Source organism: Saccopteryx leptura, chromosome 2, assembly GCF_036850995.1.
Source record: "Saccopteryx leptura isolate mSacLep1 chromosome 2, mSacLep1_pri_phased_curated, whole genome shotgun sequence".
Classification (NCBI taxonomy): domain Eukaryota; kingdom Metazoa; phylum Chordata; class Mammalia; order Chiroptera; family Emballonuridae; genus Saccopteryx; species Saccopteryx leptura.
This window is the reverse complement of record NC_089504.1, coordinates 11361163-11382772: the sequence shown is the minus strand read 5'-3', so window position 1 is coordinate 11382772 and position 21610 is coordinate 11361163. Positions and strand designations below refer to the sequence as shown.

The 21610-nt window shown below is 42.1% G+C and overlaps 1 protein-coding gene across 6 annotated transcripts in view; it reads right to left on the bottom strand.

Moving 5' to 3' along the window:
* Nucleotides 1-20782, bottom strand: part of DENND1A (DENN domain containing 1A) — a 486566-nt gene extending 465784 nt beyond the window's left edge. The window contains exon 1 of one of the 6 annotated variants that reach the window (XM_066367202.1): nucleotides 20622-20782. In XM_066367202.1, coding sequence (XP_066223299.1) covers nucleotides 20622-20638 — 17 coding nt within the window. In that variant the 5' untranslated portion in view covers nucleotides 20639-20782. The remainder of the gene's footprint in view (nucleotides 1-20621) is intronic. The other 5 variants (XM_066367200.1, XM_066367201.1, XM_066367205.1 and 2 more) reach the window with 5 other exon arrangements.
* Nucleotides 20783-21610: the final 828 nt, after the last annotated feature.

The window sequence follows — 21610 nt, the reverse complement described above, 5'->3', positions numbered from 1 at the left end:
CAGAAGGGCGGGGCACTGAGCTGAGCACTTTCTATACCATGCTTCATTTTATCCACATGACAATACTGTGAAGTAGTGGCTATTTGTGGATTTTACAAAACAGTTGTGTAAAAATTAAATAGTTTGTCCAAGGACACATCTAGCAAATGAGTATATGAACTCAAACCTAGGTCTGTTGTTACTTCAAAGGGCGTGTTCTTGGTTACAATTCCCCTGCCAAAATGTGCTTTCTCTCCAAACAATGTCCTATTAATTCAAGCTGCATCCAGAACAGTGCACTAGTAGGCACTTAGATATTTTCTGAATGAATGTACAAATGCCTTTTCCTCACTGGAGGCCTCTCAGATCCCTTACAAAACTCGGTTGCTCGCTCTATGATGAGGCTTCCCAAGTGGCAGCCTATGCTCTCTACTAATATGTACAAGTTACCGACTGGACTGGCGACCTTGTCTCACTTCATGCCTGTATCCTCGGCACCCTAATAAAGGACCTGGCCTTTAACAGCACTCAGAAAGTTTCTTAACTGAATGAATTTTCCTGAAGAGATAAGTTGAGTAAGACTCACGATTCATATTAAAACTTCTTTTTCCTCAAGAAATAACATTCAGATGTATGCTCTATAAACAGCTTTATAAATAGGTTTCAACTGTCATCAGAAGCATCTAAATTTAACTCATTCAACACATACTTATGAGCAATCTACATACATATAATCATGCTTAAGAAGTTTACAACCTAATCAAGGAGACAAAACATAATAAAATGTAGACACTCAAACATGACCATGTGCCACATAATTGATAAAACAAAATGCTGTGAGTTTACAGGCTGAAGTCCTCATTCTGGGATAAGTCTGTGGTCTGATTATCAATGGACATTCTGCAATGAGGCTCTGTAGTCACTACCAAAATGAGGTGGGAAAAGGGGGCAGTATAGTGTTTTCCATATGAAGATATTTAATTCCATTTTCAAAACTGTCCTTAATCTGGCATCATGTTCTTCCTGCTATTTGACGTAAAAAATATATAATTTATTTTCAAAAATAATAGGGATGAGAAACGACCATCATTAATTGTGTGGTTCCACAAAACTTGTTTTTAAGATTTTATTGGTACAAGCGTTCCAAACATTTGGGAACTACTGAGCTAGGACATTCAAGGGAAACAGCACAGAAGATGTGGGACTTGAACACTGCAGGAGGTTCAGGATGTGGCTAGGTGTGGAGGAGGGCGGGACTGTGAGCAAGGGGGACAGCCTGATCACAGTACAGAGGTGTAGATGTTCATGTAAAATCTGCAGAATAGCAACTAAATCGGATCGACTGAAACCTGGAAAAAGTATAGCTGCAAATTCCATTTCTGGCACTGTGACAAACTAAGTACCCTTCTGATCTGCCACTGAAAACAATTCTAAAAAATAATTTTTATTTTTTATCTTCTCAAGTAAGTTGGTGAGCTTGCAAGAAAATAAGAAAGATATAACAAAGAACTAAGTGAAGATAGGAACCCACCCAACAGGGCAACCAAAACACAAAAACTGGCTTTCTCTTTGAAGGTGTTTACATAATCCAATGCAGTCTTCATTCTCCCAATCTAATGGGGCTCAAGGAATACAAGACAAAAGTAAGGTTTAGGCTAAGGTGTAAAGTATAACAAACACCCCTCTGTCAGTATTTAAACTGAGACTACAAAGGGGACTGAGATACAAACCCAACTACACACATACACTACACACACTCCCTCTCTCTCCAGAACTATAATAAAAACCACTCAAAACTTAACAATGTGACAGAAAGAAAAAAATCACCTTGCAAGTTCAACCATAAAATAGCCCTCAGACATGACTGCTACTGAATGGTCCAAAAAACCTCAACCCAGGAATATAAATTGAAGCAGTCACAAAATAAAAATGGCCATAGAACACTAACAAAATAATATATAAATTACCTCTTGAAAATTTCACTTCAACACTGACCTCAAAATAATTCTCACAGCCCTGGCCGGTAGCTCAATGGATAAAGCATTGGCCTGGTGTATGGACGTCTTGGGTTCGATTCCCAGTCAGGGCACACAGGAGAAGCGCCCATCTGCTTCTCCCTCCCTCCACCTACACTCCCCATTTTCTTCCCCTTCATCTCTCATAACCAGGGCTCAATTGGTTCAAGTGTGGTCCCAGGTGCTGAGGATAGCCCCCTTGGAGTGTATAATAATAATAATAATAATGGCAAAAAATTAAAAACCCTCATGGAAACAAAGAGCATAAAATAAAATCCTCAGAAAAAAATTAAAAGATGGCAAAATCAGATTTTCAAAGACTCCAGATATTGGACTCACTAAATGTTTATTAAGCTATAAAAAATAAAAGGATTGAAAATAAGTAGAGTAAGAAACAATGACATGATCAAGCAAAACTGAAAAAGAACAAAATATTTCTTAAAGAGAAAAAGAATAACTGAATGGGTATAAGGGCAGAAAAGATACAACCCAAGAGAATTGGGGTTTTACAGAAATTATACAGAGTAACACTCAGAAAGAGAGATAGAAATTGTTCTGAAAAGCACAAGAGCCCTCACCAGAGAGGCTAGAGCATCGTCCTGAAGTGCAGAGGGTGCCGGTTCAATTCCGTCAGGGCACATGCAGGAACAGATCAATGTCCCTGTCTCTATCTCTGTATCTCTCCCCTTTCCTTCACTAAAGTCAATAATTAAAAAAAAGAAAGGAAGGAAGGAAGGAAAAGACACAGAAGACAGTCACAGAAAGCATAATATACAAGATTAATCAATTTTACAGAAGAGAATAGAATGGGGCATAATCCATAGCTGATTTTAGAAAGCTGGTTTTAATGCTCTATTTACTTTGTGGGGATACCACCTTCACTTAGTTCTTGGTCTGAAAAAATAGCTGAAAATTTTACAAAACTGAAGACAGATACATATTCACACATTCAAGAAGTCCAATGAATGCATAGCAAGATAAGTAAGAAATCTAGAAGTCCTGGTTCCACGAGTAGGCACTCTACCTTGTCTCTCACAGCTATAAAAAATAAAAATAAAAAAAATAATAATAATCTATACAACCACAGTAGAATTCATGAAGCACTTATTGAGTACTCAAGAAAGTAAACATTAGTAGATGGACTGGGATAGTAGACTAGAATTCGAAGTACCACCAAACCAAGGGTGCATTTACCATTTTTTCCCCCTCCAGTATCATTCACCACAGACTCAGCCCCAAACTGGAAGTGGACAACAGTATAGACCAGGGGTCCCCAAACTTTTTACACAGGGGGCCAGTTCACTGTCCCTCAGACCATTGGAGGGCCGGACTATAAAAAAAACTATGAACAAATCCCTATGCATACTGCACATATCTTATTTTAAAGTAAAAAAACAAAATGGGAACAAATACAATATTTAAAATAAAGAACAAATAAATTTAAATCAACAAACTGACCAGTATTTCAATGGGAACTATGCTCCTCTCACTGACCACCAATGAAAGAGGTGCCCCTTTGCGGCGGGGGCCGGATAAATGGCCTCAGGGGGCCGCATGTGGCCCACGGGCCGTAGTTTGGGGACCCCTGGTATAGACTGAATGACTTCCAGGAAAAGCTCTCTATTTTAGGCTCAAGAAGTGGGAAAGAATACAGGGTGTACAGGCACCTAAAGCAGGGAGTAAAAGAACCTCTTCTCCAATCAGGAATGTGACCTTGAGAGAGTGGGGCAAATCAAACTTCCTTTCTTTTCCTTTCTGTTCTCCCGCTGCTAGGTCTGGACTACAGATGCAGTCATGGGAAGTACACAGCAGAACAGGGTAAATAAAGTCCCAGAGTTCTGGCAGCAGAACTACAAGGGAACACCAGGAAACCAGGGAGACAATGTTCTACACTGCTTATCTATGTCTCTTCCTCCCAACCTCCAGGTTCAAACCTTAAACTGTGCTTTGCTATATTAGTCTGAAAACAATGCTCACAGATTCATCTTTTATATTGTGCCAGTGATGTCCAAATCTCTACCTTCCTGGTAATAGCAGCATCCACCATTCATTGAGGGCCTTACTATGTGACAGGTTCTAAACCTATCTTCTAACTGCTTACTGTGTATTTCTCCTTGACCTATCATTAGTTTACAGTCAACCAAATTCATTCCTCTTGGTCTCACTGCCAGTTCTCCCTCCTGACTCACCAATTTCTGTCAATGGTATTCTGACATTCTCCAACGCTACATGAAACTCTAAAGGTCTAGGAACTAGAACGGCCTATCCTCAATTTGCTTGAAAACTGGTAATATAATTTTACGCTTTTATACCATAAATTTGTCTTAAACTTTTCTCACCTGCTATCCTCTGTCCAGTCTAGAATATAAAATAGTATCTGATTTAAGAAAAAAAATGTAGTTTAAAATTTAATATATTAATATTTTATAATATTCCATAAAAATACCATGACTCTATCACCTGAACATGTTTGACCACCACTGCACTAATAATGTGCAACTCATATTCTTGCTAAATTGTTCTTTTCTGTGCAGTGTGAAACTTTTCCTCTGAGGAAGTTAGATCAAGGTGGGAAAGGTCAGACCAATTTGTCTGAGGAAAAAAATTGATTAAGTAGGCCATCAGAATACTCTATAAATTTCTTCCTCCTTACTTCCAGGCTATGACTGCCTATCTTCTGGCACCAAAGACAAAAACCAGCTTACAGGCAGAGTAGAAACAACTTACAACGATCAGTATAAGAATACGTGACTTTGTAGTCTAGTCATAGCAACTGAAGCTGTATACTCCAGTTAAACCAGCACCTTCGAGACTGTCTTTCTCTGCTCATTATCGCTCGTTATATGAGATAAAGCATAACATTATCCTAAGAAAAATAACACTAATATAAATATTTATAGTCCCAAAAGCATTTGCCAAAGCCACATAATTTGTAGATACCAATTATTTGGAACCATCATAAACATATTTAGTTGGGAATTAAATATATGAAAAGACTACTACTGATCATACTCTTTCAAGGACATAACCCAGTAGGGACTAAATGTTCAATTAATTATTCAATATATATCAACCTACTATATGTCCGCATACCATGCAAGTCACTCAAGGTGTATAGTGAGCAAGACTCTCATGGTACTGGACTTCATGAAATTCATAGATTATGGGAAAGACTATCAAAGAACAGTAACAGCCAGGACTGATGGGCAAAGCTCCTCCAAGTGCAGCAGGACAGATAAACGGGGTTCTGAAAGGTATCTCCAGAGCTCTATTTGAGCTAAAACATGAAGAATGATTAGAAGTTAACCGAGGATATGTGCATGTGTGCTTAGAGGCAGGAGGTGAGGAGTGCTATGGATGAGACTGGGATCAAACAAAAATGGAGAAGCGAGCACACTCAAAGTCACATAGATCACAATACCAGCTCTACCGCCCATAACCTGTGTGCTTTCGGCAAACAACATCTCTAGCTTTAGTCACTTCATTTGTAAAAGGGGGTAATACTACTCACGTCATAGGATTATGGTGAGGATTAAATAGTATACCACATGTAAAGTTATTAGCTCCCCACTTGTTAGCTCTAAGACATTGGAAATCTCTGTGCCTTTCTCATCTGCAAAATGGGGATCATATTAGTAGCTTCTCCATCAGGTTGTTAAGAAGAGTAAACTGAAAGATTAAGTATGAAGATGCAATGAAGTAATAAATGTAAAGTACTTAGAATAATTACTGTATTGAAAAGAGTACAATAAATGTTAGTCATTACTATTTTTATATTAATAGAATCAAAATCTCAAGGGCCTTGTAAGCCATATTAGGTGTGTAGATTTTAATCTACAAGTATTGGGAGCAACTAAGGGATATTTAGCAATGAACTGACATAACCATATTTCCGTTTTGGAAAGCTCGCTCTGCATACTGTATAGCGATTGAACCGGAGAGAGGCAATAGTGGAAGAAAGAAACCATTATGGAGGAGTTACAGCCAACATGGTAAGAGAGGGTGGTGGCCTGGACCCAGAGGACAGTAGTAGAGGAGATGAGTGCATAAATCAACAAGACTTGATATTTGGATTTAAAATGTGAAACGTCCCCAAAATCTTACTGATCTTTCCCTCCCTCCTACTGCCTATAAAGCATGAAATCTCTTTAGTTCTCACTACTCACCATTCTGTAACTGACTCCCAAACTATATTTTTAGCTCTCACCTCTTGTGACCTTCAGGTCCAAATTTCAACTGCCCTTTGAACGCTCCCCACAGATAGTAATGTCACACTCATTAGAATCCAAAGCAAACCACCCCAAGGTTACAACTGCTGAGTCAACATCCATCTAGTTATGAAGGCTTCCTAATCTTCTGATACTACCTTTTGACAACCCTCACTGATACCTGGACTCTTAAAGGCAATGTGATGCAAAACAAAAAGATCCAAATATAAGCCTTCATTACCTCTCTTCTCTTATAACAGGTTGATTTGTCTACCCACCTTCAGTCATTCTGTCCTTCAATCCTGGAAATTCTCATGGATCACTCACTCACACACACAGAGTTTAATATGGACGGGGTGCTACCTAATCTCTTGAATTACTTTTAAAATTAGTTACAGTTGTTACAATAATTACACAAAAATTAGTACAACAAAAAGTACAGTGAGAACAGAGCAAGAATTAGTTCAAAATATGAGAGCATCAGGCAGCAACTTAGTCAACGGAAATTCAACAGCAAACAATGAATACAAACCAGTTCTTCAGCTACAGATCTGAAAAGGGGGATATGACCATCACCCATGGGCACAATAGTGAAACCCACTCACCCAACTGTAGCAAATGGCAAATCTAGATAGAGCTCACCTTGCTCAAGGTCATACAAGAAAATAAAAGACCTGTTTAAAATACTGCAAATGGGGAAAGGGGAACATCACCTCTTGGAAGAAAAATATTTCTCTGAAAGTGATTAAGAAATATGTTTCAGGAAATTGGCATCCTTAAATAGAACAGAAACAACATGACTTCTACAAAACAGGAACAGAAAACTACAGGGAGAGAAAAAGAGAGAATAAAAAGAAGAGCCCTTTCAAGAAAGGACGGAAGAAAAATGATAAAAACTTTACATAAAGAATAAAAATGCATGGCATTAGACACATTACCTACTTGGTATTCTTGCCAAAATGTTTAAACATGAACTTAAAACATGAGAAAACAATGAAACAGATCTTAAATGAGGGACATTCTACAAAACAACAGGTCTGGATTCTTTAAAAGGCAAATGTCAGAGACACCCCCCTCCCAAAAAAAGGCAGAAGAACTGTTCTAGATGAAAGGAAATTAGAGGCCCTGGCTGGTTGGCTCAGCAGTAAAGTGTTGGCCTGGCGTGTGGAAGTCCCGGGTTCAATTCCCAGTCAGGGCACACAGGAGAAGCAACCATTTGCTTCTCCACCCACCCCTCTTCTTCTCCTCCCACAGGCATGGCTCAAATGAGCAAGTTGGCCCTGGGTGCTGAGGATGGCTCCATGGCCTCACCTCAGGTATTAAAAATAGCTTGGTTGCTGAGCAATGGAACAGTGGCCCCAGATGGGCAGACCATCAGCCCCAGACAGGGGTTGCAGGGTGGATCCCAGTCAGGGTGCTTGCGGGAGTCTGTCTCTCGACCTCCCTGCTTCTCACTTGATATTTTTATTTTTTTTTAGGAAGCATCAACTCCCATATATACCTTGACCAGGCAAGCCTGGGGTTTCGAACCGGCCACCTCAGCATTCCAGGTCGACGCTTTTACCCACTGTGCCACAGAGGTCAGACTTCTACAATTTTTTTTTTTTTTCAGAGACAGAGTCAGAGAAAGGGATAGACAGGGACAGACAGACAGGAACGGAGAGAGATGAGAAGCATCAATCATTAGTTTTTCATTGCGTGTTGCAACACCTTAGTTGTTCATTGATTGCTTTCTCATATGTGCCTTGACCGCGGGCCTTCAGCAGACCAAGTAACCCCTTGCTGGAGCCAGCGACCTTGGATTCAAGCCTGTGGGCTTTTGCTCAAACCAGATTCTCACTTGATAAAAAGAGGAAAGAAAGAAAACTGGAGACATAACAACTAAATGCAACATATGATCCCCTAATTGGACCCAGACTTAAAATTTGTTTTTAAGCTGCAAAGGACATTACTAGAAAAATTGGGAAATTTTAAATATGGATTGTTAGATAATGTTGTACGAATATGAAATTTCTTGATGGTATAAAAGTATTGTGCTTATATAGCAGAATATACTTGTTCTTAGGAGATACACACTAACATACTAAGAAATAAAACATCACGATAACTATAACTTGATAGTAAATTATTCAGCTAAAAATAAATAAAATAAATCTGTGGATATAACAGAAGGGGTTAGTGAATGTGAGTTGAATACAGGGGTGGAATGGAAGGATTACTTATCCCCTCACATTATAAAAAAACAGATAAACATTTACACTAAAAACCACACAACTTTTATACTAGTTTTTTGTTGTTGTTTAATGCAGTCCTCCTTCTTGTTTATGAGGCCAGCACAAACTTGCTACCAAAAACTGACAAGAACATTACACAAAAGGAAAATTATAGCCAAAATTTCTTATGAATATAGATGCAAACATAAAATTAAAAAATGTTAGTACATTGAATCCAGCAATGTGTGTTAAAAAAAGGTAATAAATCATGACCAAATGAGTTGATCCTAGGAATGCCTAGTTGGTTTAACATTTGAAGAATAATATAATTTATTATGTTAACAGGGAGAGAAAAAAATCATATGATCATCCCAATAGATGCAGAAAAAGGGTTTGATAAAATTCAACATCCATTCATGACTAAAGCTGGCAACAGAGCCCTGGCCAGTTGGCTCAGTGGTAGAGCGTAGGCCTGGCGTGCCGAAGTCCCGGGTTCGATTCCCGGCCAGGGCACACAGGAGAGGCACCCATCTGCTTCTCCACCCCTCCCCCTCTCCTTCCTCCCTGTCTCTCTCTTCCCCTCCAGCAGCCAAGGCTCCATTGGAGCAAAGTTGGCCCGGGCGCTGAGGATGGCTCTGTGGCCTCTGCCTCAGGCGCTAGAATGGCTCTGCTCACAACGGAGAGACGCCCCGGATGGGCAGAGCATCGCCCCCTGGTGGGCGTGCCGGGTGGGTCCCAGTCGGGCACATGTGGGAGTCTGTCTGACTGCCTCCCCATTTCCAGCTTCAGAAAAATAACCCCCCCCCAAAATTTTTTTAATAAATAAAAATAAAGCTGGCAACAGAAACATCACTTGATGCAGACCAAGAAAAGTTCCTACAAAAGTTCAGCTCTCTCTAGCCAAAGGACCAGAAAAGGGACAAGCTAACAAGTCAGAAAACTTTTAGAAAATAACTGCCAAACACAGCAGCCAACATGACAGGAAAACCTGTGTGGTTTGGCCCTCTCTCCAGTCAGCAGAGGACGAGCAGGGAGAGGACCAGATGTCTACCGTCCCCAGGCTGTCATCAAGTGCACCATCCCTGCAAAGAAGGAAGTGGGCTTTCATCATCCCCACGGGACAGTACCGAAGACCCCTCAGTGCAGTGTCAGTGCCAACTGTGAAGCCTCGACTTCCACTCTCACGTGGCAGTCATCGAGGCCATGGTGGGAGCAGGGTAAAAAAGAGCCTCAATAAAATGGCTAGTCTGGTTTCAAGTTTGAAAACAATACAGATATGATAAGACAAATAATGTAGAGGGAGTAAGGATTTAGAAATGGGGGGAGGGGAAGGGAGAGAAGACTATTTTAAAAACTCTAAACTCCACCCAGGAAAGGAGGTGTCAGTGGAGGCCTCCTGGGAGCCAGAACTCCCACCCACCCCCGCAGTAAGGGGAATTTCCCAACCCAGGTCTCAACTCAGGCTGAGCAGAGAACCCAGAGGTATACCCGAACCCGGCAATAAGAAGGCAGGATGTCCTCTGCCCCTTCCTCAGCAGTGTCAGAGAAAGCCAGCTAAAAAAAACAAGTGATAAAATATCTTCAAGTTCTGTGAAGTTTTTTCAACCTAGAACTCTATGGCCAAATAGGCCTGACCCGTGGTGGCGCAGTGGATGGGACCTTGGCCTGGAATGCTAAGGTAGCTGGTTCAAAACCCACATGAGAGTTGATGCTTCTTGCTCCTCTCCCCACCCTTCTCTCTCTCTCTCTCTCACTCTCTCTCACTATCCCCCCACCTCTCTAAAATGAATAAATAATAAAAAAAAATTTTTTTAAAGAACTCTATGGCCATATAAACCAGCGATTTTCAACTGGTGTGTCACAAGAATTTTTAAACTATGCAATACCTACCTGAATGACTATATAGTCGGACACTGACCTCTTTTCTCTTAGATTGTCAAATTTTAAAAAAAATGACAACAATCAACACAGCAATAGCCATCTGGTATGAATGAATCAAAATTATACCCGTTTTTTGGTCATATTGGCAAAAATATATATATTTTTGGTGTACCGCAGCATTTTAATAATTAGTTTATGTGTGCCATGAGATGAAAACAGTTAAAAATCGCTGATATAAACTATCGATCAAAGTTTAAGAAAGTAGACATTTTCTGGACATGCTAGAACTCAATCATACCCTTTCTGCAAGTGCACTGGTATGGCTGTCTCCTATAAGAACCTTAATATATACTCCAGCAAACAAATTGAATCAAAATAACACAGGGGCCTGACCAGGCGGTGGCGCAGTGGATAGAGCATCAGACTTGGATGTGGAGGACCCAGGTTCGAGACCCCAAGGTCGTCAGCTTGAGTGCGGGCTCATCTGGTTTGAGCAAAGCTCACCAGCTTGGACTCAAGGTCGCTGGCTCGAGCAAGGAGTTAGTCTGCTGCAGCCCCACAGTCAAGGCACATATGAGAAAGCAATCAATGAACAACAAAGGTGTTGCAACGAAAAACTAATGATTGATGCTTCTCATCTCTCTCCGTTCCTGTCTGTCCCTATCTATCCCTCTCTCTGACTCTCTCTGTCACTGTAAAAAAATAAAATAAAAATAACACAGGGGCCAGTAAATAATGAAATTGGAGTGATGAAGGGACATTCCAGAATTACAATACAGATGATTTTATACCGATCAGAACAGGAAGGTAGGAAGGAACCATTAGGAAAGGGGGGTAAGAACCTCAATAAAACTGCTACTATGATTTCAAGTTTGGAAAATAATAAAGATGTGATAATACAAATAATGCAAGGGGGGAGGAGGATTAAAAACTCAGGGGGAGGAGGAGGGAGAGAATACTATTTTAAAGAATTCTAAACCCAGATATGGCTCTTTCTCTCCAGTCTCAAGCCCTTTGTGGGCCATCCGTGGCAATGCAGACGTGGTCAAGTCCAAGAACCACACTGTGCATAACCAGTTCATATATCTTTTAAGGACATGGAACCTAAGTTCCTAAGGACCTTGACCTTTGTCAAGAAACATAAGAAAGGTCTAAAGAAGATTAGACCCATAAAATGAAAACCATCAAGGCCTTTGTCAAGCTCAAGTCCTGAAAGGCCTTGCCTGGGAGACATGACTTTTATGATACTGCCAGGGTACCAAGGCTCTGCTGGTCTAAGGCTAGCACCAAGGCTGAAGTCAAAGCCAAGGCTCAGGCTCCCAAAGGTGCCCCAGGCCCCACAGAAGGTATGAAGTAAAGGCTTCTGTCTGCCAACATGAGGAAAATGCTAAGAAACTCAGTTTGAAAAATGAATAAAGGGAATCAAATATGAACTGTACCTCAGGGTAACCAAATAGCTGAGATGAGGAAGTTTTCCTTCATAGTATTCTAGCTAATAATACATCTCAACCAATTACAATATGACCATACTTGATTCAAACAAATCAACTGTTCAAAAAAACTGATATAACCAGAAAACTGAACACTGGCTATTTGATGATATAAGGAAATGTTTTAGGTGTGATATCATCACCATGTTTTTTAAAAAGAATGTCTATCTTAGGGACACATGGAAATATTTAAGATGAGATACGACATCTGGAATTTGCTTCAAAGTAATGTAGAACTGGATGGCAGGGGAGGGAGTTTATGGTCAGTTATCTATAAATGAAACTAAGTAGGCCATAAATTAATAAGTGTTGAAACTGAGTAATGGATATTTGGGGCTCATACTAGTTGCTCTACTTTCATAGATGTTTAAAATTTTCCAAAATATAATAGTTAAAACAATAATTTTAAGCACCCAGGAAAACAAAATGAGTTGTTTAAAAGACTAGAAGTGAATAGAAGTAACAGCTAAACAAAAATATAAATGATATAAATCTTTTATAAAATTTTCAAATATTATTTGTGAAAGGAGGAATAAAATGCCCTTAAATATTAGCATTCTAATTATTTGCATGGGCATCTTGTATCTCTTAGTAGATGTTACGCTGCTTTGCTCCAACCAGCAAGAGGAACAGTCCTCCAAATAAATTCAGTAAATATACAACACATCATCCTGACATAGTGGCAAAGAGAAAGCAAATACTTTCTCCACATCCTAAAAAAATAATAATAAAACTATGAAAGAACATTTGCTTTCTTTTGACTTTTTTTTTTAAGTTCCAGGTTCCTCACACAAGTGTATCCCACCATCTCCAAGATACATCAATAGCAGCAGCTACCACTTACTGAGCATCACTTCTCTGCTGAGGGCTAGATATAAGACCACTTTTAATCCTCACAACAATGTTATAGGTGAATTAGCTTCCTTTTATATTAAAAAAACAAACAGACAACAAAAAAAACCCTGAGGCTTAGAATCTTAGAACTCAGGCAGGGATTGATTGTGTGTGGTTCTGACCGTGTCCAGGGTCCACAACCCCCTAGCTCCTCACGCCTTGGGATATGAGAACTGTTTGCTTGGAGTCAAACATCTTTCTCTAGATTGGTTTCCTTCCTCTTTTTGATTCATACAGTCTGGGTGAGATCAATGCAACATCCCTGAAACCTTTCCTGTGGCTAAAGTGAGTTCAAGTTTATTTTTTCTCTCTCTCTAAATCTAACATGGACAGATTTCCCCTCAGTGACTTGGCCCAGCCCACTTTAAGTCTTACTTATCTAACAAAGCACACACATTCACTAGGCAGCCCTTAAAGATTTCTTCCTTTCTCACTACAGACTAAAATGCCTTCTCCCAATCATACTTTTTCACTTTTCCTTGGCTTATATACACATTATAAAACCAGTCCCCAGCTTCCAAACATTCATTTATAACTTTGCTAACCTTGGCCAGTCATCTTTGATTCTACTTTTGCCTCTCTCTCGTATGTAATTTGTCACCAACCTGTGTCCATTCTACCTAAAATCTCTCTCAAGTCCACACTTTTTCTTTCGACAACCAAAGCCTCACTTCGGGCCTTGATCCTCTGCAGTATAAACTATAACAGAGTTGCGTAAACCAGAGGTCTCCAATTTTTTTCCACGTATCCCTTCCTATCGGTAAAAAAATGTGAGCATACACCTGATATACATATATTTATTTATAAATTATAAGACTGTTTTTGCTATACCAATATAAACATTAGAAAACACAAAACCAGAAATTTTGAAGGTTGATATGAAAATAAATGTAAGTTCTACCATATTCTTTTCACACCCCAGTGGATCATCTTGCACAAGCCAAAGGTATCAACTGTCCTAAAACACTGCTGCCAAAGGAATCTTCCTAAAAACCCAAATCTGATTGTATTACACTCTCAATGCTATCCTTCAATGCATCGTGTCCCAGTGGCACAGGCCTACTTTTTCAACTTCATCTATAATCTGCCTCTGCAGAGCCTGTATTGCAGCTATATCTGTTACCCCTATCTTTTGCACACAGTTCCTTACACCTGGAAAAGTCCTTATCCTTGACAGCCACTGATTTATACATAACAGGATCTCTAAGTGAAAAATCCATTCTCAATGCAATTAACCAACTTACAAATGAACTTTTGGAACGCTGATCTATCTTTTCTATAGAAACTTGTATGTTTTGAACATACTTTTTGTTACTTCCATTCTTTGGCTCCTTTTCAAGCTCTAAATATTCAGAAGAATGGGAATTAATCCCAATAAAAGGAGAGAAACCAACTTTGTTTTGTTCTCTTTGGTTTATTTTTCTTCCTTATTTATCTTTCCATTTCCCCACAAAATCCTTTTAAGCAAAAGGATGTTGCAAATCCAGAGATTAGTTCCCCCTAAGACCAAGAAAAAGGGCTGAACCTTAGCAACCCATAACCAGAATTCCAGCAGGGAGCTTACATACCACCTGAATAAAGTATTTTTCTACAGCAGTACTTCAGGTTTTACCTTCCTAGTTTCAACCTTCCTATCTGCTGTGCAAACCCCTCCACCTTGACTACAATGGCTAAGATGAAAAGGATGGGGTTGCACCAATAGGTTTTCCAAAAAGATTATGAAAATTCAAGTGACCAACTCTGGCAACTAATAATGGGGAACTCTGTCCCCAAGACTTTTGTACTGTCTTTGTACTGTCCCCTGTGGGGACTGGGAGGGGAGCACTATGGTGGAGAGAGAAAAGAGAAGAGGCATTAGAGGGAGAAGCCCTCCAGAGGAAGTCACATTTCAACTTCTAGTCTTATCCCACAGTAGGGGAGGCATATCAGCTATGCTATACAACCGGCCTCAAGAAGAAGCAAGCCTGTGGTGCCTTTCAGTAATGGGATCCTTTAATGAGCAGTCCAAAAAAAGACTGTTGCAGAGCTATCCTAAGAGGCCAAGACTGCTTCTCTGTATCAGAAAACAACGAGATGGGTTTATCCCCACTTCCAAGTTATTCCACAGTTATTCCTCTGGAGATCCCTCCTCCCTTCTCCAAATCTCACCTTTCTTTCAGTTCAAGTTCCAGCCTCTTCTGAGAAACTTATCTCTGTCTACTCTGCTCTTTCATTTTCATTGAACAAAATCAAAACTACAATGAGATACCACTTTACACAAAATGGTACAATTGCTTTGGAAAACAATTTAACAGTTCTTTAGACAGAGCATAAGATCCAGCAATTCCATTACTAGGTATATATCCAAGAGAAATGAAAACATAGGTTGAAGACAACATTATTTGTAACAGAGAGAAAGTGGAAACAACCTACACACCTAACAACTGATGAATGAATGAATGAATGAATGGTGCTTTGTCCACATAATTATATATTTCTCAGCAATAAAAGTAATGAAATCCTTACATGCTGTAACATGGATAAACTTTGGAGCCATTACGTTACGTGAAAGACATGGGATTATATATTGTATGATTCCATTTATAAGAAATGCTCAGAATAGACAAATCCACAGCAACTACAATTAGCAATTGCCTAGGGCTCAGACAGTTTAGCGGGAAAGGGGTAACAGCTAATGAGTATGGGGCTTCTTCCTGGGCTGATCAAAAAATTCTGGAATCGGACAGCAGTGATCAATCACACTTTTGTGAGCATACTAAGAACCATTTACTAATACACTGCAAAAGACTAGATGTTATAGTACATGATTTATAACTTTATAGAGCTGTTTTCAGATTATCACAGCCTACAAGACCCTGCTCAGGCCCCCGTCTCTCTCTCTCTGACCTTAACCTCAAGCCTGTCTACCATCAGTCACTTCCCAAACCCCCTGGCCGCCTTCTATCAGTTCCTGAAATACAGTTAGGGTTTTCTTACCTCGAGGCCTCTGTACGTTCCCTACTCTCTGCCTGGAATGAAAAGCCTTGTCTGGTCTCTTTAGATGACTAATGACTTCTCATCCTTTAAGTCTCAGCTCAAATGTCATCTCCACAGTAAGCCTTCCCTCTCGATCTAAAATAGGACAGCCACTCCCATCATTCTCTCTTAGAATTTTGTTTCCTTTATAGCACATCCACATAGCTTTATGTGAATTGATTTGGGGGTTTTATCAGGTCCACCAGACTGTAAGCTCCAACAACACTAGGAATGAATATGTATTATTATTCCACATTGTAATTCCCAATGTCTAATACAATGCCTAGCATTTAAGTGCCTAATAAAATGGCAATTAGTATTTTTATTTCCCTATTATGCCATGTCCCCACATACTGCTCCTTGTACTGGGACTACCACTGCTGCCACCACGACCACATCACTACTCTGACCCCTTCGTACCCTTATTCATCTGTCCTGTGTCAACCAAAACCTTATCCTCTTGATGAAGCCCTCCCTCCTTGGACGTCTCTCCTTCACTTACTTGCCTATTCATCACTGACTGCATCTCCACCATAACAATGATCTTACTGTTATTATACTCAGATCTGATTTTCTTTTTTCTTTTTTCTTTCTTTTTTTTTTTTTTTTTTGAGAAGGCCTTCAGGGAGTCAGTTTTGTTTTACATTTCCGTCTTACAACTATTTTGGGAAACCTTAGAACAAAGAAAATTCTCTTCATTTCTACCAGGCACATAATATAGTACTATCAATTATGATAATAACAATAATAACTAACATTTATTGAGTGTTTAATATGTGCTTGACACTCAGTTCTACAGTGAGTGAGTGAATGAATAAATGGATAAATATCCTGGTCGCCAACCTCAAAGAGGTCACCCGGTCTGTCAGGGACAGAAGACAGGTATACAGGCCAATGCAGAACAAACACACCACAAGGCCAAATCAGCTGCCCTGTCCTGTCCCTCTATCTTCAAATCTTTGACTATGCTTTTCTCTGAGTCCATAAATGTCAGGTTTCTTCAAACTCACTTAGAATACTTCCTTCGATTACTTACAATCCACTTCCTGCCCTTGGTGCCTGGAAACAATTTCTAGGATGTCACCACAAGCAATATTAAACTGCCACACAGTTTCCTGCTGTGTGTCTGCATTATCAGTTAAATTGCTTCATATTAACCACATTCCAGTCCACTGGGATCACTCAAACACCAAATAAGATTTAAACATAGCTGTCCAAGATGCCAGTTACCACTGCTCTTTTTATCCCTCTAGGTAAATAAATGTCTGCTCAGGTTTCAAGTTTAGGAGCTTTCCAGGGTACTACCAGCATAACGGTGACCTTTTCTTTCCTTTGTCAAGTAAATGTTTGGTGTGAGGCAAGGCGATTTCCCTCTATTAAAATGAACATGAACTGAACACTCTTTAGAAAATATAAGGAACTGTCTGCCTAGACCAGGGCAATTTGGCTTAAAAACTTACAAAACATAAAAACTCTTCTTCAAGAGTTCAAGTAGCAAATTGTCCTTTTAACTTTAGGTACACTCAATTAGGATTTTAATTCAGATCCTAATATATTTCTTAAATGTATTGCATAAACTCTTCCTAAACTATGTGTCAGGTACTGGGTTTGACACAGGGAACTCAAAGACAAATAAGACAGTCCCTATTCTCAGTTTGTCTGGCTTAGTATGGGAGACAGACAAGGAACTGGATTTAGTGCTATGACAGTGATGAACACAAGGGGCCACAGAAACAGATGAGGGGCACCCAGCCTAGGCTGGGAACAGGGGGGATGCACAGATGTGGGGCACCCAGCCTAGGCTGGGGAAGGGGGCGATGCACAGATGAGGGGCACCCAGCCTAGGCTGGGAACGGGTGGATGCACAGATGTGGGGCACCCAGCCTAGGCTGGGGAAAGGGGTGATGCACAGATGAGGGGCACCCAGCCTAGGCTGGGAACGGGGGGATGCACAGATGTGGGGCACCCAGCCTAGGCTGGGGAAGGGGGTGATGCACAGATGTGGGGCACCCAGCCTAGGCTGGGGAAGGGGGCAATGCACAGATGAGGGGCACCCGGCCTAGACTGGAGGTTGGGGAGAGGGGTCGGTGGGGAACAGGCCGCAGGTCAGGTTTCCAGGGGATGGCATCTGATCTTAGGCTTATAAACTCCCGTTCTCTCATTTAAAAATGTGGTTAATAGTACCTACACCATTGGGCAGTTGTGAGGATTTGATGAAATGGTTCACATAAAGCATTATCACCATGCCTGACACAGAGATTGTGCTCAACCTGACTAAACTTGAAAGGGAAGTCTGATCAGGCATTAAATCTCAACACCTGTGCCTATGACTCAACTGACCATAGAGCAGACACCAGCTTCACAATTACAGAGTATTGTTTTAAATCACTTTTATTTTTTAACTGAGAGAATGTTAAGTCCTGCTCTGCATGTTAACAGGCTAATTCTTTATCAAAACTTTCTTCTCTATTACCTGAAACATCTGGTTCTCTGACATTTCTGGTATAAAATATAACCAGTTTTCTTAGTCTTTTGATAAGGTATAAAAGAAAACTTAATACTACTGAGTTTTTAATATGGGCCCTGCAGTCATGGTGATACTAGAGTTATAGCTCATAATGATCCTGCAACAAAAGTTCTCCCCATTTTACCCTCAGGGTAAATAAGGTACTTTGTGTAAAGTTTTGTAGTCAGCAGACAAAAGCTGGAATTTGAATCCAGATCTGATTCTACACCTCAGCCTAACTGGGCCACAAAGCATCAAAGACAAGCAAGAGGAAACACAGGCAGCCACAGTTCTTTCCTTTTTGGAGGGAACCCAGTGTGCTCTCTGCCTCCTAAGCCCCCACCCCCAAGACTGTCCTACACAACGGAGCCTGCACACCTAGATTTCACAGCCTGGGGACCACCTTGAGCTAAGTGTCTTCCAGTCAGGATGGAATGGTCAGTAGTAACCAAAGCTGTCTCCTCCAACAACCAGGGCTGCATCTAAGTAATAGTCTCCTTGCACCTGGCCATCCCCACTCCTAGCTGTAAGCAGAAGCTGCACAGTCAACAGTCACCATAAATCATAAATATTTTTCATAACTTTTGTCTTCATATTCTCTTTCAGACTCATCCCAAGTAAAGCTCGTGTTTCCCTAGCCTCAGTTTTTATCATAAAGCAGTCTGGTTTTGAGACCTGGGCTATTTTTTATACTAACTTCACACTGGATACAATTCCTTGCATTAGTAAGTTCTCTTTTGCCCACATGCTCAGAGTGATGGGTTCCCAAAACACACTTGAGGTATGTATTTGTCAACCTGCAACCTTCATGTGCAAGACAGAGACCCCCATTCCTGATCATCTGAACTGACTGCCTCATATCAGACAAGTTTCTGAATGTCTGTGTACCAAATCAGGGTAAGCATCCTTACAAGCATACATACTCAGCAACTCATAAGGTGGCTTTTGGAAAAGTGTTTCTAAGTGCTACTGAAATCCAAGTTTACAACTCTTCCTTGGAAGCAGGAGCTAAACTTGGAGTATCTCTTTAATCCCAATGCTTCACTTCACACACTGTGTCTTTTTACCTCCCAGACCTCTTAAGCTCTTATTTGGAGCAACACTTCCAAATTTCCCCCCTCATTTTCACAAAAATCATGAACTAACTGTGCTCATCCAACTCTTCCAGTTTCATTTAGCAAGAGGTTTCAGGGCTGCTGCTGCATCTATTAGACATATTTTGTGACTGGAAGCCTGAGCCTCAGGGGACAAGGCTGAAGGAAGGTCACATTGCAAGGGTGGATGTTGACTGGACAAGGAAGCAATATTTGAATAATTATTAGATTTTGCCCCTAGGGCCCTTCCTCTTTCAAACTTCTCCTAGCATAATTCTCAAAATGCTGAAATAAACACATTCCACACTTGCTTGTAAGCAGGTTCCAAGTGTCCTATGAAAGCTGTTTTAAGGAAAAGCCTATGCTGTCAACTTGAAGTGCCCTCAAACAATCCTATTACTCATAGAGAAAAAGTGGACATTTGTTAGTGATTATAGAGATAAGGCATCTCAAGTTCTGGAGCTGAGGAAGGGAGAGGCCCAAATAGGACCTGGCTGGGAGGGGAGATCGAGTCCAAAACAACACACCCAAATCGTACTGCATAAAACTTGCACTTTCCAAAGTCAACTTCTAAGTCTAGAAGGAGGGAAACAATGTTTCAATGGGTTCTGAAGTTCGACGGATCAACAATTTCCCGGGAAAACTGACCCCCACCAGGGACTCGAGGTGAATGAATGAGTGAGGGAATTTGCCAGATTGGGTTACAAAGCCTTTCCAACAATTATTAGGTGCCCAGTTACAGCAGAGAGGTCTTTTCCTTCACAGCCTTTGGCCCTAGTTGTGTGGAGACTTTCATAGATAAGAGGGGAACTAGGAGAGAGGAAAGGGCCCTCAGCGCGGACCACCCAGACCTTAGGTCCATGAGTGGGCCCCCTCCCTCTGAGAACCTCATACGACTTCTGTGGGGGCCTGCAGGCCTTCAGCACCGGCTGCTGCCTCAGGACCTGCCCGACTCTCGGGGCACTCCACGCTCACCCATTCGGGGAGTTGCTTCCGCAGATTTCTCGCCCTACCCCCAACAGTTGTAAGACCATTTTCAGAGGCTTTCTGTGACCTGGGGGAGAGGCCACCTTGTGCTCTCAGCAGCCCCCACCCTCAGGTGAGTAGGGGACACCTGACCACCCGCGCCCTACCGCCCCACGAGCACCCCACCCCCGCGCCTCCCTGGTTCGCCATGGCAACCGTCCCCCTCCCCGCGTGACGCCGGCACGCGGGGCGCCCCTGGGGTCCCGGCAACAAGTCCCCAGCGCGACCCACGGCCTGCACCCCTTCCCGGCCTCGCCGCCCCGCGCCCGGTACGGCTCCGCCCGGCCCGGCCGCACTCACTTGATCCTGGAGCCCATGGTCCCCGGGCCTCCTCATGGGCCCGCGGGCCCCGCTCGGCGCTGCGCTGCCTGCCCGCCCGCCCGCGGCCGACCGGCCTCCCTCCGGCGCTCTCCCCGCCCCTTCCTCCCGTCCCTCAGGCTGGGCCCGCCCGCTCGAGGCTCGCTCCCTTGCCGCCGCCGCCGCCTCCCGGGGTTAATATACTAGCTACAGCCCGGCGAACGCCATGGTCCCCGGCGCGCGTGCCCGGCGCGCGCCGCCCCCGCCGCCTCTCACCCCGCCACCCCCTCCCTCCCGCGCCGCCGCCGCAGGGGCTGCCGGGAAGTGTAGTCCGCTCCCGGGAGGTGGGGCCGCCTGAGGGGGTTGAGGGGCGCATTTCCGCCCCTTGACTCCCCGCGCTCTGTATCATACCTTCCAGGTACAGGGCCTTAAAGGGATCTATCTCGTTGATCTTATATGGAAACCTCTCCCTACAACCTCCTTGAAAAGACCCTCATCCCACAGGGAGCCCCCCTCCACCTGAAGAACCCGTCACCCATTTCTCCCTTATGGAATTTCTCCCACCCAGTAGCTTCGGTGTAGAGATACCAGTCTCCCACTCAGGCCTCCATGAAAACACAAGTTTTCCCTTAGAAAATCCCATACCTTCTGGTAAGTTCCTTAAGGGAGCAGCAGACCCTCTTCCTTATCACACCATCCACTTACCCAACATGGTCCTTGATAAGAGGTCCCTTCCTCACATCTTAGACCTTGAAGGAGACCTCACTTGCCCACAGGAAAGCTACCAGGGAATTCATACGACCCATTTAGTGGTTCTGCTCTACCTCATACCCTTGAGGGCCTCTGTCTCCCTTAATCAGCCATTTTGTGGGCTCCAATACAGAAAACTCAAGTCACCCTAATAGTCCCTGATAAAGATTAGCTCAATGCAAATGAAGGTATTTGAGATCACAGATCACCAACCTGCTACCTACCGCTGCTTCCCCTTGGGG